Source organism: Notothenia coriiceps, unplaced genomic scaffold (genome assembly GCF_000735185.1).
Source record: "Notothenia coriiceps isolate Sejong01 unplaced genomic scaffold, NC01 NC01_scaffold00024667, whole genome shotgun sequence".
Lineage (NCBI taxonomy): Eukaryota > Metazoa > Chordata > Actinopteri > Perciformes > Nototheniidae > Notothenia > Notothenia coriiceps.
The window spans coordinates 2,861,555-2,876,595 of NW_011357368.1; the positions used below are offsets into that span (position 1 = coordinate 2,861,555).

Here is a 15,041-nt window from a genome sequence, read left to right on the forward strand (position 1 = left end):
ACACTTATTGTTTATGTGTCTTTTAATAAGCAGGTAGTCATATCATTAGCTAAAACTAGCTGGATCTGATCGATATGGACATAAACGCGAGTGAAGTCTAATCTGACAGGACAGAGAGATCAGCTGATGCTGACGAGTCGACACGCAGCTCTGCATGATCACATGCAGCGGTGAGCGGACAAAACACACACTTCAGGTTAGAATATCACACGTAGCTATTTTAATTACCTCTCAAACTACCTAAACTAGTTATGGATATGTTTAGTTTTACTGTCGGGTCACTCATTACTGGAACCGCGAGCTGCATGATACTGGCATAATAGATTGCCTGATCGGGCAACCAGCAGGCGAGGCTTCATTGCCCGAGCTAAATACTAGATGGCCCCGGGCCATCGGGCAGTCGTTAATGTCGAGCCCTGATTAGAGGTAACTGAGTTATTTATTTTGTTAAAGTTTCAGCTATTCTGTTTACAGTTCTGTTATCACATTATTTAATACGATTTGTTAAAAACATNTTGGTGGCTGACTAAATACTTTTTTGCCCCACTGTATCTAAATATTTAGCTGAGCAGCAGTAAAACCTTTCTCCCCCCCCCTCCCCCTCTCTCATTTCATAGTTGGCCAGGTGTGCAGTTTTCTGGTCCGACCGTCAGACAACACACCTGCGGACTACTCGCTCTTTTTTCGCACCAATGAAAACATCCAAAGGTTTAAGATCTCCCCCACCCCTAACAATCAGTACATGATGGGGGGGAGGTACTACAACAGGTACGTCCCGCATTGTGCCTGCCTCCAGCGGCCTTTACAACAGAATAATATGATATGCTGACATGCTGCATTTTGACTTGTGACTGAGGTGCTGCATCATGTGTTCTGTCGCTCTCCCATTGGCAGTGTTGGTGACATTATCGAGCATTACAAGAAAGAGCAGATTGTCGAGGGCTACAACCTGAAAGAGCCCGTTTCAGTGCAGGTACGTTCAAAGATTGAAATGATATGTATTCTTAATGGGGGATACATTTGAAAATGCAGGGGTGTTATGTGCTCTTAAATGCTCCTTCCTTTTCTGCCATCCAAAGTATCCAAATATTGATCTCAGCAGAGACCAGTGTGGGCAAAGAGTAAAAGTTGAACGCCACTGAACTGTAAATGTATATTCTGAAGAACATATTGCATCAAACATTTTCATGTTCATTTTATATCACTTAAAGCAAGGTAAGAGTGGAAGGGAATTGATATGATGGTTGTGTGATGGCTTGATTTGATTTCTTTTGACTGTAGAACCAAGAACAAGTTCTTTCTGACACAGTGGATGGGAGAGAGATTTATAACACTATCAGACGGAAAACAAAAGATGCTTTCTACAAAAACATTGTCAAGAAAGGCTACCTCCAGTTCAACAAAGGTATTTGTAACATCTGTGTTTGTAAAGCCCGTCAGTAGCTGCTTGTCATATCATCAAAAACATGACCCTGTCTCTTGTGGTCATGTCATTCAGGATCTACCATTATAATAACCGTATCTTTGGTTCCTCTCACCTTCAGGCAAAGGCAAACGATGGAAGAACCTTTACTTCATCCTGGAGGGGAACGATGCTCAGCTCATCTACTTTGAGAGCGAGAAGAGAGCAACCAAACCAAAAGGACTGATCGACCTGAGCGTGTGCTCCGTGTACGGTGTGCATGACAGTCTGTTTGGCAGGTGAGGTGTCAGAATATTGTGCTTGGTCTAATTCAGTGACTTTGGCAAGCTATTTCTTAAAAATGAAACGACATACAGAACAAAGTAATTAAATATATTCTCTTCCATTCCACCTACAGACCACACTGTTTCCAGATTGTTGTCCAGCACTTTAGTGAAGAACAGTACATATTCTACTTTGCGGGAGATGTTCCAGAACAGGCACAGGTAAGGAGCACTGCGCTAACATAGATGACTGTCTCAACTGACAGGGTAAAGAAATGTTCTGCACAAACTGCTGCTTTCTCAGAAACAGGAGGCCCCTGGACAGTGATGTTCAGTTGTGATAAAGACCTATATGTGTGAAAGAGAACCTGTTGTTTTATTTCTCATCAAACAAACGAGTACAAACGGTGTCAAATCGTTTATAAGGTTGTGAGTTCTTAAGGAGGCGGAGCTTATTATCACTTTGTTTTCAAATGTTCTGACGGTGTTCTGTGTTTGCAGGATTGGATGAAATGCCTTCAAACTTTCTGCAGTAACTTGAGGAAAACCACTCAGCCGACCACCAACAAGAGGCTTAGACAGGTACACATTACATCAATGTGTTCTCATATGCATAAAGCTAAGAGGTAGATGATCAAATACAACAAGCCAGTCGGAAGGTTTTCTAAATGAAGTATAAAGTATGACAGAGCGTCTACATGATCAGAAATAGCGTAAAGTTGAAAAGGCCCAGATTTGAATATCTGAAACAACTTATTGCATTTATTAAAAAGTAACTGGTTGACCATATCTGTCTTGTAACACATTGAGCAAGTTATTATAAGGAAAGTCGTGATGCTGGTTAACTCCCACACTTAGCTCGACTCGCATTTGTATGTTGTGTGTGCTAAATCTGGTTTCCCTCTCAGGTGAGCAGCCTGGTGCTGTATGTGGAGGAGGCCCACAAGCTGCCAGTGAAGTATTTCAACAGCCCGTACTGTAACATCTACCTGAACAGCGTCCAAGTGGCTAAAACACACCCGAGGGAGGGGCAGAACCCCGTCTTCACCGAGGAGTTCATCTTTGAGTGAGTCTGTCGAACTTGCTCAGAAGGAATCGTATCTTCATATATCTCATATCTTCTCTTCTACAGATTTCTAAAATATATGTATCTTTTTGTTTCAGTGACTTGTCGAGTGAAATCAACAGGTTTGAAATCAGCCTGAGCAACAAAACAAAAAAGAGCAAAGAAAGTGACATCTGTAAGGACATTGTAAAAACCAATCTCTCTTAGTCTCCTCATGTTTTATATCACTACTGACATCACCCCCCCCCTCCTCCTCACGCCTCCCCCTCTCTCTCCCGCTCAGTGTTCATGCGCTGCCAGCTGAACCGCCTGCAGAAGGGCCAGATGATCGATGAGTGGTTCCCCCTCAGCTCCCACGTGCCTCTGAAGGGCATCGAGCCTGGCTCTCTGCGGGTGCGTGCCCGCTACTCCATGGAGAAGATCATGCCTGAAGAGGAGTATGCAGAGTTTAAAGAGGTCGGTAAACGCTTCTAACTTACCGTCTGCTTCTCTCTCTGCTAGTCACTCCAAATGACAACCAAATCATTGTCCTCTGCAGATGATCTTGCAGAAAGAGTTCCACGTCATCTACGCTCTGGCCCATGTGTGTGGTCAGGACCGCACCTTATTAGCAAGCCTCCTTCTGCGGATCTTCAGACATGAGAAGGCTGAAGCCCCTCTACTCAGGACCCTCAATGACAGGGAGATCAGCATGGAGGGTAAGACAAAAACACATACTGTATCTAATCAGTATTTGAATATGCAATACTTCAGTTTGAAAAGGCCTCAGAGTGGAGTGTTTCCCAGGGTTGGTCTTCATTGTTTTCCCTCATATGTACAGACATGTGTTCATACACTGGTATGACCTTGTGCACTCCTTCCAGATGAAGCCACAACACTGTTCAGAGCGACCACCCTTGCCAGCACGCTGATGGAGCAGTACATGAAGGCCACAGCCACACCGTTTGTTCACCACGCTCTCAAAGACACCATCCTCAAGATTATGGAGAGCAAGCAGTCCTGCGAGGTACAGACCTGATGGGGGGGGTTTCTTTCCTCAACACAGCAACACAAGTTGTCGGCTATTTCCCCCTGCTCTTATCTGTGGCATTGGGTTCATGACTTTGTTTTTATATCATATCAGTGTAGTGGCTCTGCAAGAATGCGATGTACAGTAGATACAAACAAAACAGTGACACAACATCAACATGGCTGAGGTCTGATTGCTGGTATGCGAGTTCTTATTGAGTTCACATTGAAACAAAAGTCTAGTCAGTGCATTAATCATTTTTGTTCTCTTGTATTAAACAAATAAGAAATATGTGACCCGCTCTATTGAAATCAGTCGCAACGGCTCATTTCAAAATAAACGTGGATATGCGTAAAAAACAATTTTTTCTGGGTTTGGGTGTTTTGTCTGATCTTAAATAAACAAATTCTTGGCTTTGAGAATATGAAACTTTTATTTCCAAAATCACACGATAAATACATGTTTGAAGCGTGTAAAGGGAAGATGACAGCTCTCACTCACGCTCTGCTCTTCCGCAGCGCCACCGTGACATTATGAATGTAAGCGTATCCCCTCCCTCAAGTTTTCATCTGGTTTCAAAGAAACAAAGTCTTGGCTTTCAGAATATTAAACTTGTTTCGGCAAATTCAGATGATCAATACAACTTTGAAGCTTGTAAACGGCATAATTACTTGGAGAACGGAGTAACTTTGAGTCACAGCAGGCATAACAACAGCCGGTGGTTCTCGTGAGTGTTTTCCCCTGGAAACAAACACAACACACACAAACGCAAAATTACACAAACACACACACACACATATTCGCGAGCTTCCCCCAGACCAGCAATCCAAACGAAAATATCTTCCCTCCGTAGTATTTTGATCATTTGCTAATAATCAATCAGATCGATGGATTCCAGAGAAGAGGAAACTTTGAAGGCCTTTTTCTCAAAATGATGACTCGGTGATAGTCATTATATAATGTGACATATTTCGCTTAATATTTGGAGAACAACAACAATCCTGATATAATTAGAAAGCTATGAATCTCCTCTTTCCAACAGTGTATACAACTCAAAATGTGTCTTCGGGTCAATGCGACTGATTTCGATAGAGCAGGTCACATATCACAAATGTCTGACAACATTTTTTTAATCAACATTACATGCAGCAAGAGATGCTTTGGTCACTGTTGAATAACATGAATTGTATCTTATCTCATGGTTTCCAATCATACATTGTGAATTTGAATGTATTTCTCCTAATGATTCCGTTTCTGTCTCCCTGTCTTTGCTTTTTAGCTGAACCCCTCCAAACTGGAAAAGAACGAGGACGTGAACCTGAACCTGTCTCATCTGCTGAACATCCTGTCGGAGCTGGTGGAGAAGATCTTCATGGCTGCTGAGATCTTACCACCGTAAGAACAAACCGTCATATACTCACACAGTGGTGTGGTGTTTTGGGCGGTGTTCAAACAGAAATACAAGGTCAAAGGTCTCATGAACACACATAATAAGTAATTGTCTCTCTGTGATGACCCGTCCAGGACTTTGAGGTTCATCTACGGCTGTCTGCAGAAGTCTGTGCAGCAGAAATGGCCCGCTAACACCACCATGCGGACGAGAGTTGTAAGGTAAAGAAACACGAATGCTCAAAACCCACTTTGTTTGAGAGTTCAAAGCTTTGAATGTATCTTTCATCCGTGTTTGCTGACGACTTTAAACGTATGCATGTTATTTAGTGCTTGATCTTATTCAGTCTATTTTACTTCGTCCATTCTCCTCCCAGTGGCTTTGTCTTTCTAAGACTGATCTGTCCGGCCATCCTCAACCCCAGACTGTTTAACATCATTTCTGGTGAGCATCAGCCGAAAAGCACATGTTAGCCCTCTGCTTGTTGTACCACATGTTACAATGTGTGTTGAATACTACCCTCTCTTCTTGCAGACCCTCCATCCTCAGCAGCAGGCAGGACCCTCACACTGATAGCTAAGTCTGTTCAGAACCTGGCCAACCTGGTTGAATTTGGTGCTAAGGTGTGGATTATGTACTTACAACAACAGCATGCAGTATAAATCTATATTTAAGGCAGTAGCTATACGTCTAACAGTTCTATGTCTGATAATATAATTGACTCGTTCTGATTTTCCTCAAACAGGAACCCTATATGGAGGGTGTGAACCCTTTCATCAAAAACAACAAACACAGGATGATCATGTTTCTGGATGAGTTGGGGGTGAGCTTTGTGATGAAATAATCTGATATTCTTCTTGAGAGCCCTGACTCACAACTTTTACTTCACAAGCCTAGAACTTTTCCCATTGTGTTTGTAGAACGTCCCTGAACTCCCTGAAGCCACAGAGCACTTTAGGACGGAGCTGTCCAGGGACCTGGCCGCGCTGCATGAGTTGTGCGTCACACACTCAGACGAGCTGCGGACACTGAGCAACGAGAAGGGAGCGCAGCAGGTCAGATTGATGAGATTCACACAGGAGAACTCGGCAGCCATGTTTCAGAAGGATGTATCTAACTCCTGCTTCCTCTCTCTGCAGCATGTGTTGAAAAAGCTGCTGGCCATCACAGAGCTCCTCCAGCAGAAACAGGCTCAGTATGCCATGTCCAACAGCAACAGGTAGTACAGCACTCCTCTCTCCTCCATCTCCCCATCAAGTCTCCTCCACCGGACCGCAGCGCAGAGACCTAGCATGCTCTACCCTCATCACCATGGCAACCCCTCCATCATGTCCTCCTCCAATAGTCCCGCCCATCCCCCACCCACCATCTTGTCCCGTTCACCACAAGAGAGCTATGCAACAGCAGCGGAGTACAAAGCCGATGCAGTACTTTAAAAAAAAAAAAAACTCAAATAAAAAAAAAACTTGCACCAGTGACTGACAGCTACATCCACAGGAATCAAACTTTTAAACTGTGCTCAAAATTCTGACTTGGGTACATTTCATTCCCTTCATCACAAGGGCCAAATAGAGATTTCCAGAGTTTCGTTGTACCCACAGCACAGGTTGCCAAAGTGTGTCCCCCTCTTCCTGCTCGATATGAGCTAACTGACATGAAGAAGCTAGTTCTCTGTCCCCCTTTCTTGTAACTGGATTATGAGCGATTATGCTTTTTATACTGTAATTGACTGATTTATTTTAAGGTTGTGACAATATCCGCTAAGTGCTGAAACTAGCATTTCTGTCTATTTTGTTCTTTTTTCTTTCTTTCTTTTCTAGATTGGAACAAAGTCTTTCAGAAAGTATGGTTATTTTATATTAAGAATAAATTCTCTTGCTGGAATCATGAGTATATAAGACAGATGAACTGAATTTTTTTTTTTTTTCGATTGTATCAGCTACTTTTCGATGATTTGGTAAAGTCTTTATTGACACTTCTCAATGCCAGACAAAACACATAATCAGAGATGCCAAGTAAAATAAAAGTGTTTACAGCAGTAATTTGTTTTGAATAGTACAGACTGTATCAGACATGCATGCACTTATTAAACAGTTTTTGTAAAGTAGATAATGGAGTCATTCATTGTCCCCTGACCAAGGTGGAGAAACATTTGCACGCAGTGGATTGGTTACGAACAAAGATACACAATGTAGAAAAATATCTTTATTCTTACTGCGGAACAAAGGCAAGTTTCTACACACTGTAGAAAAGTAAAATAAGATGTACACTAATGCAAACTTCATTGTGTTTTCGCTTGTTCTTCCAACCTTGACAGTTAAATACTATAACAACTTTAAATCAAAAGCCAAGTTGGGGTAAATGCTCATGACATGTCTTCGTCACTCATAATCTGCAATGAAAAAAAAAGAAGCCATTTTAGAAAGATTTACAATGAACTGTCAGAATTCTCCCTTCAATGCAGAACAGTCTCACCTCTTCTGTTAAACGTGGTTCTTTTGCTACATGGCCATCTTCTTCATATCCTCTCTTCCGTTTGCTGCAATACAAAAAGGTAGTGTTAAATAAAGCAGGGTTACGGTTCTAAATGTCAAATCACAAGTTATCTTTGCAAGCTGTAATTGTTGGTGAACTCTGTTTCTTACATTTGTGACCAACCCCTTCAAATCCATGTTCAACACCCATTTAGGTGAATAATGTAGCATGTAGTTTCCCCTTATAGCTTCATGATCATCATAAGTAGTTTCCAATGTCTCTTCATTTTCATTTAGACTAGTAGTAGACACACGCCTGGTAGCATTTTAGTACACAGAAGTGATTCTCCAAGCGTGTGCCTTTCACAAACGTGTCCACTTTATCTTACAGGACAGAGTGCACCATCATGTCACTGGCTGCTGCCATCCAGGTAATGTGAGTTTTACAGATTTCCAACAGAGAATCAAAGTGTGCTAGTCAGACCACACCGCCAGCCAAAGCCAGGCCTCGTCCCATGAGGTGCCCGACCGAAGACTTAAGTCAGTTTGTATTTATAAAGCATGTGGCCTAGATCCCTAGCAGTTCTAACGCAATATGGCTGTTCTCCACGGGAAGACACTCGCTGCACATCTGAATACTGTCCTTCCAAAGCCCTTCCCAAATGCTTCAGACACCGACATGTGTGTTGAACTGATTTACATTTTGACAAGAAGCCTTGTCGCTTGAGACCTTTTCGAAAAGATGATTTCTGTGAAGATGGACCTGAGATACAGTCAACTGCAAAATGTGTGAACTTCTTTTATCCTGGTATGCCTGCCACTCCCTCTGTTTGACTGGTTAACATGGTTGGTGATTGACATGGAAACCAGACAAATGTGGCACCCTGCTCTGCCACTCCTTTTTTTTTTTTTTGGAGGGAAGCTTCGAGGAAACGGGGGAGGCAATCCAAAGCATTGAACTAGCGTTTTCTGCCGTCATCAGGGAATTTAAACACAGCACCTCTCTCCAAGACGACACAAGCCTTAACTCCCTTTCTACTCACCATCTGCCCACCGTGTCACGTGATTTTATGACGAGCTCTTCCTTCATAAACGTCCACCATCTTTGTGTGAGCTACCACGCAGCACTGGAACCACTTGTTACATTTTTTTTTTTATATGCTGCTTTGTTTGTTGATATTGTTTCCTTAGGCTTGTATAGAAGTAAATGGTGTTTGTGTATGATCTAGCTGAACAATAGTCTAGGAGATCTCTGTGTCCTGTGCATGTGTTAACCCTGATGGGATCCTGCTTTAGTGTGTGGGCCTACATATATGCTGCTCTAACAAACATCACCTGAACTCCCGCTAAGCCTTGGGGTGTGAACAAAAGCTTTCATGCATTTGCAGTCTCTCTCTTTCTCTCCCGCCATCCCCGGTGGCGTTTCAGTACACCTCTGTCTGCACCGATAGATTCATCCTGAGAAGTCATGCCATGCACAGATTTATCAACTTCAAAGTCATGGAGGGTTGGCCTTGTGTGCCTCCTGATGATTCACGCAGCTGCAGAGTCTGAATCTGTGCCTGTCATAGCTAAAGAGTTTACCAAACTGTTTACTGTAGTTGCACTTAATGATACCACGGACCTCACCAACCTCACCAAGTGTTAACAGACAGCCGGCGGCAGATAACTGAGCCTAAAAGTCTCCTCATCAGCGATACCAATATCAAATGTGCCACATGGTATAGATGATGTAGGTAGGAATGTGGCGTGCTGTTGTACTTCCTTTCTGTATTTCATACAGCTGATGATGTGTTCCTTTTTATTTTTCTACCTGATACTGAACCTTGAACCTTTTGCATCTTAGATACGACAACCTGGCTAAAATAAAACTGTTACTATGTATGACAATGAGAAACTTGAGTTGTTTACTTTGGTGTGACGGAATACAAATGACGTTGGTGTTTACAAAACAGTCCTATTTAGTACCCCTAAACTGGAAAAGGTGCCCAAATTACACTAATGTTAATATTAGGACCATATAAAAAGACATTATTTTTGAAACTCCACAATAAAATCACCTTTTCTGACTTTTAAAATGTAGCAGGGTATAGTGTGATATTAGATCATTCTCTCCGTATTGGCAATCTCTCTAAACACGAGCAGTTGACTTCATCTACTTACTTGCTTGAAGTGGCAAATTCAGCATGAATCCTCTCCAACTTCTTTTTGTAAGTATTCACCTCCTCTGGTTTGGGAAGTTCATACTTATTTAGGATGGTTTTCATCCCTGAATGAACACAGATAAACTTCACATGAATCTCCGCTAAAACGTGTCCTGTGTACCATATTGGCTCAATATCGCCATCCTGTGGTGTCACATTGAAGGTGCGGCTCACTCACGTCTCATGGATTCATACATCTTTGAGAGAGTCTCCTTGTCCTCTTTCATCCCCAAACACTCATTGAGGTAGCTGTGCATTTGGGACAAACAAACAAAACAATGTTTTACCATTTAATCATTCTGGCAGAACATTGTCCTTTAATTGCTAAACAAACCTCATCATGTTAGCTTAGCATTGTTATGAAATGAACAAGTCCAACAACCCACCTCTCCATGCTGAGACCGGCTCTGGAGGCGCTGTTCAGAATGGCTGTTAGAGCGATCTGAGAGGGGGGGAACAGCAGTCCTGCATCTGTAATGGTCGCCTGTGTCAGAAAGTCATCCGCACTCTTCCTCAGTGACTCTGGGTTCTCTAGCGTTGGGTATCTTGTCTGATGGATGAAATACATTACAATTACAACATATATTGATACAGGACACATACTCAGCTAGATTAGCACAACGAGTGTATTAGAATAACATATGATGATCTCCAAGGATCGATCTACCTTGAGGTCGATGAGCAGACCCTCCATGGGTCTGTAGGGGTTGTGGACCACCAGGTGAAACTTGAGTTGTTGGATCAGCAGAAGCTCAAACTCCAGGATCTGCTCCAGAACCCTTTCCTGCCCGGCCGGGGTCTCCTGCAGAAGGTTGCCCACAAACTGGGTGCTGGACACGTTGAACTCATCCACTTTACAGGACAGGTATGCACACGTCAGCCTGAAACAGGGAGGTGAGTTTGTAACAGGTTGTGTACACTGGTAATAAAAAAAGGCTGAACTAAAGGCTTATTAGCAGTTTTGGTGAATTTAAACAATAGTTGGATGGCAAGTCAAAAGTTATAATTGCTATACAAAACTCTTAAGAATTCCTAAACGTATAGCTAAATAAAGGAAGATGTTATAACATTGATTGGAAGTTGGAACCTAGATATGATACGTAAGAATCAATAAGTAGTGTTATGCCATCTAACATTCACTCGACACATCTTAAGCAAATTATTTTCCTACGTAAGTTGGACTCAAACCTCAGAAGCTATGTTTTTAAATGTTGCATTAATACATACATACTTTCCTCTCAATATTATCCAGGCCAGTTAGCCAGTCAATATGAAGACTGCACTATTGTGTTTTTAAACCAAATTTCAGATGTGGAATGGATAAACTACAGGGAACTGTCACACCAAATATACACACCCACTTAAAATTAATAATATAAACTAAAAGCACAGATAATAGGTTGCTAACATGAGATATATGTTCCAAATGACATTATTTCCATAATTTAAAACACAACTGGAAGCCATTTTGTGTTGTATCCTATGCTTAACTGACAAGTAGAGGAACTAATTGGTCATGGAAGATTTGGAAAGGCTTGCTTATATAATTTTAAACATACTCACATTATTATCCGAGGATGGTACTCCATGATGGAGTTGAACAGGTAGAATCTCCTGAAGTACATGATGGCTGTACCCTGCACAGGTGAGAGACACACGGGTCAGATATCTACATATTTCAACCACAAAGATAATGAGAAATCCCACACATACCACAACAGACTTGGGCATTGCAGGCTTGAAAGCGTTGCAGAAGTCCATCATCCTCCTCTCATAGTGTCGGAATAAAACGTCCTCCTCGTGCCGCTCCATGAACGAGGACTCACTCAGACCAGGCTGATTCACAGAGGCGCGAGGAGGTTAAGTAAACTGTCACACATTGTCTTAATTTATGTATTATTTGGTGTTATGTACTTCTTACCTTCCCACTTTCCAGTATCTTGTTACGGAACTTCAGGTTGGCCTTGCATCTCTTCTGCTCAATCTCGTCTTCATTTTTCCATATCCAGTATTTTCCCTGTGAACTGTTGTGGAACATGGCTGCTTCTGCAAGAAAATTGGAAAGCAAAAATGTCAAAATAAAGTCGAAGAAAACAACATTGATAGAAATTTAAAGTTAACGTAGCTGCTCAAAGTGTTACAGGTTTTGCGCTAACATCAATTAACTTACTTTATTTGTGTCTAGTCCATTCAAAACTGGGTAGTGTTGACGAAGAAAATGATGTAGTGAAGAAGGAGGTAGCTGTGTACAAACAGCCTCTTTAATTCCTCGTAAAACTTCAAATTCACTATATAAAAAAATACAAACACTAGCAATAATAAAACTGCTGCACGTCGCCACTCTCTTACGTCAGCGTTGTCCCTTTTTGATGACGTGCTGCTACCGTAATGTAGAATAAAAGTGCGCATATCAAATGTTTATCAGTAGCTCGCTCTCCCTCCCTCTTATCTCTCACTCACTCTCTCTCTCTCACACACACACACACACACACACACACACACACACACACACACACACACACACACACACACACACTTTAACAATCACACATTTGTTTTCTTTTTAGGCTTAAAGAGTTAGCCTTTCTCACATAAGCTGTTTACCTATGCGTTTATAGCAGGTTTATAGTTGTGGCTAGTGTTTAATTGGAAAACCATATTAATATAGCCTGAAAATTACAATGTATTTAAAACTTGTATAAGCCCAAATCTATCTTTTATCAAAACACGAGTTCTTCCATCCGGGATCAAAGGTTGAGAACGAAAGATAAACCTAAATAAATGAAAATGATCGACGGATGCAGGCCTACATTACGTTGCATGACTAAGTGTTAAACATCCAACATTTCAGTTTTTCTCCAATTTGATTAAGCATTGTTTAACTTGCCTCCACTTCCTTTGTTTTCCCACCCTCATCTCACTGACTAAAGATGAATGGAAACTGGGTGTTTCATGACCATGTTGGTCAAATTCCTGGATTTGGATAATTTTAGATGGAAGACCATAACAGAAATTGAATCACACAGTGTGTTTAGAGCGAGCTACTCAACCCCCACCACTGTTTCTGTATACCGTAATTTGCATAAACATGAGTAATTTATGAATAATAAATGCCCTTGCATTCAGCGGGAGCCACTCATTTGCATATCGCCGCAGCTACAGTTTTATTTCCTTAGTGCGGTGTTATCATGAAGCCCTTCAAGCCTGCTTAAACCAGAATCAAAGAAATAATGCTTTACAGGTATGTGCTGAGGACTGTTTTATTATCTTAATCTCTTTCTCTACAGGCGGAACATATTTGTAACTTTAATGTCTTGCTCTGTCTGTGATAGGCTTGTAAAACGCGGTCAATGTGCGCAGGCTTGCATCTACAGCACCCATCGCTCGGGCTTGCCCTGTACATTGCATAAACATGAAGTGCCGATGCATTATTGATGAGACCATTGCAACGTTTACTGTATGTGCGCGCACTGATAGGGCGTATAATGCTTGCGTGCGTGCGTGACTGCGTGCATGTAGACTATAGGCTACGTCTGACTTGTCAGTAACCCAACACCTTTCCTTCTGCTATTTCGCATAATCTCCCAGTGTGGAGCAGATAACTTATTTTGTCTTTTTGTTTTGTGATAGAATATTTTAAAACATATGTATTTTTCTTCCACAAGGTGTGACATTTACTATTTATATTTCCGGCAGTAATGAGTCTCAGTCAATGCCGCTTGCAGTCTATTTATTTAAGGCAAGAAATGCATTGATGCTGTTGATTCAGATGCAGCAAGTACAATTCTTTGTAAATAAGTGTGTGTGTGAGAGAGCAGTGGTTTGTTACATAAACACAGGTGCTAGGTGAGGTTGTGTGTCCTTGTGACTGAACGTTGTGGCCATACAATCTGACAGGCAGTGTTCAGACTTGTGTGCCATCACCAGATCAACTGAATGATCTCTGTGCCTCCCTGATCAAGTTAGTCTCATCCAGCCAGAGCCAAGTCTGCACTCCTGTCTGTTATTTCTGAGCTGCATATGAAAAATCTTTCCAGGCTTGTTGAAATTATTACATTTCATAGACACAAAGTCAGCTGCTGACCGACAAACTGATGCCGTGTGGCTTTACACACATATTTGTAAACTGTTCATGATGATGAAAATGTTTTGGAGGAGGAGGCTGGAGTAAGGAGGAGGAGGAGGAGGTTAATCCTCATCCCCGTTGCCCATGCACCTCCTCACTGTCTTGTCACTGAAAAAACTTTCTTAAATGAAAGGAAATAATTTGGGAATAACCTTGACAATAATGCAAATGATTTCTCTGACCACTGAGCTTTCTTAATCTCTTTTACGGCTTCTCTGATATTCCCCCGTTTATGCCGTAGCGTTCAATCCATGCTTCACACACCAACAAATGCAATTAAAGCCTGATTCAAACTCCCTATATGCGCTCATTAATTATTCTGCCCTCCATCCTGCACAAACGCACTATCCCCCCCCCAACTGTGCTGTCGTTGCCATGGCAACCAGGGGTGGCAGTTGCTGATGTCAGAGACTCCTCCAAGGACACTCATGCAGGCGCTGGGTCAGGTGATATGTACTGCTGGGCAACACCCCCAAGGACAAAATGGTCGCCATGCCACTTTTTTCCGCATTGGAGAGTCTCTACACAGACGAGGAGGTGCACCTGTGCTTGCCTGATACCTTTTTTGTTTTGATGATATGTGTGATATGGCTGATGTGGGATATTTTCAGTGTGATTGGTGTGACCGAAACGCATCACAGAGCTGAGCTGTCTGAGCCTTCAGAGATCAGCTGCCTGTCTGAAGAATTTAGAAATCTGCCTGGCTATTTAAGTGCATTCACATCTGTGGGTGCCTTTGTGTTTGGATGTGTCCGTACATTGGTTTCCTCAGGTTGGCATTAAGCAGCCAAGGTTTCCCCCCCCCTCCCCCTCCCCCTCCCCTTCACACACTCAAAGCTCCCCCACCATCTCTCTCTCCCTCTCTGTCTCTAATTGAGCTTTGTGTCTACCTCCATCTCCATTCAAATCCAGAGTCATTTGCATACTGCCGCCGCACGACGGACAGCTCCCCAGCTGTACAGTACAGAACTAAATGAGGAACACAGACCCACTTTACGTGATGTGAATACTAAGCAGCGAGCAGAGTCATTTCCCTGTTTCCTAAAAACAGCTACCTGAGAGAGGAAGGAGGATAGCTGTATCAAA

The 15,041-nt window shown here is 42.3% G+C and overlaps 2 protein-coding genes across 2 annotated transcripts; one reads left to right on the forward strand and one right to left on the reverse strand.

Moving 5' to 3' along the window:
- Positions 1-654: 654 nt before the first annotated feature.
- On the forward strand, positions 655-7,258 carry LOC104955190 (ras GTPase-activating protein 1-like). Its single transcript, XM_010782439.1, has 18 exons — positions 655-768; positions 895-973; positions 1,282-1,405; positions 1,545-1,701; positions 1,821-1,908; positions 2,188-2,268; positions 2,595-2,752; positions 2,851-2,927; positions 3,036-3,208; positions 3,291-3,450; positions 3,616-3,758; positions 5,041-5,156; positions 5,286-5,372; positions 5,528-5,595; positions 5,686-5,774; positions 5,897-5,974; positions 6,072-6,206; positions 6,291-7,258. The coding sequence occupies exons 1-18, from the start codon at positions 743-745 to the stop codon at positions 6,372-6,374; spliced, it is 1,923 nt and encodes a 640-aa protein (XP_010780741.1). The 5' UTR covers positions 655-742; the 3' UTR covers positions 6,375-7,258.
- Positions 7,259-7,343: 85 nt separating this feature from the next.
- ccnh (cyclin H) lies at positions 7,344-12,190 on the reverse strand. The gene is made up of 10 exons (XM_010782438.1): positions 12,000-12,190; positions 11,751-11,875; positions 11,543-11,665; positions 11,393-11,466; positions 10,497-10,710; positions 10,216-10,379; positions 10,008-10,078; positions 9,789-9,894; positions 7,627-7,690; positions 7,344-7,543 (listed from the first exon to the last, which is right to left on the reverse strand). The coding sequence occupies exons 2-10, from the start codon at positions 11,865-11,867 to the stop codon at positions 7,517-7,519; spliced, it is 960 nt and encodes a 319-aa protein (XP_010780740.1). The 5' UTR covers positions 11,868-11,875; positions 12,000-12,190; the 3' UTR covers positions 7,344-7,516.
- Between the last annotated feature and the right edge of the window lie 2,851 nt (positions 12,191-15,041).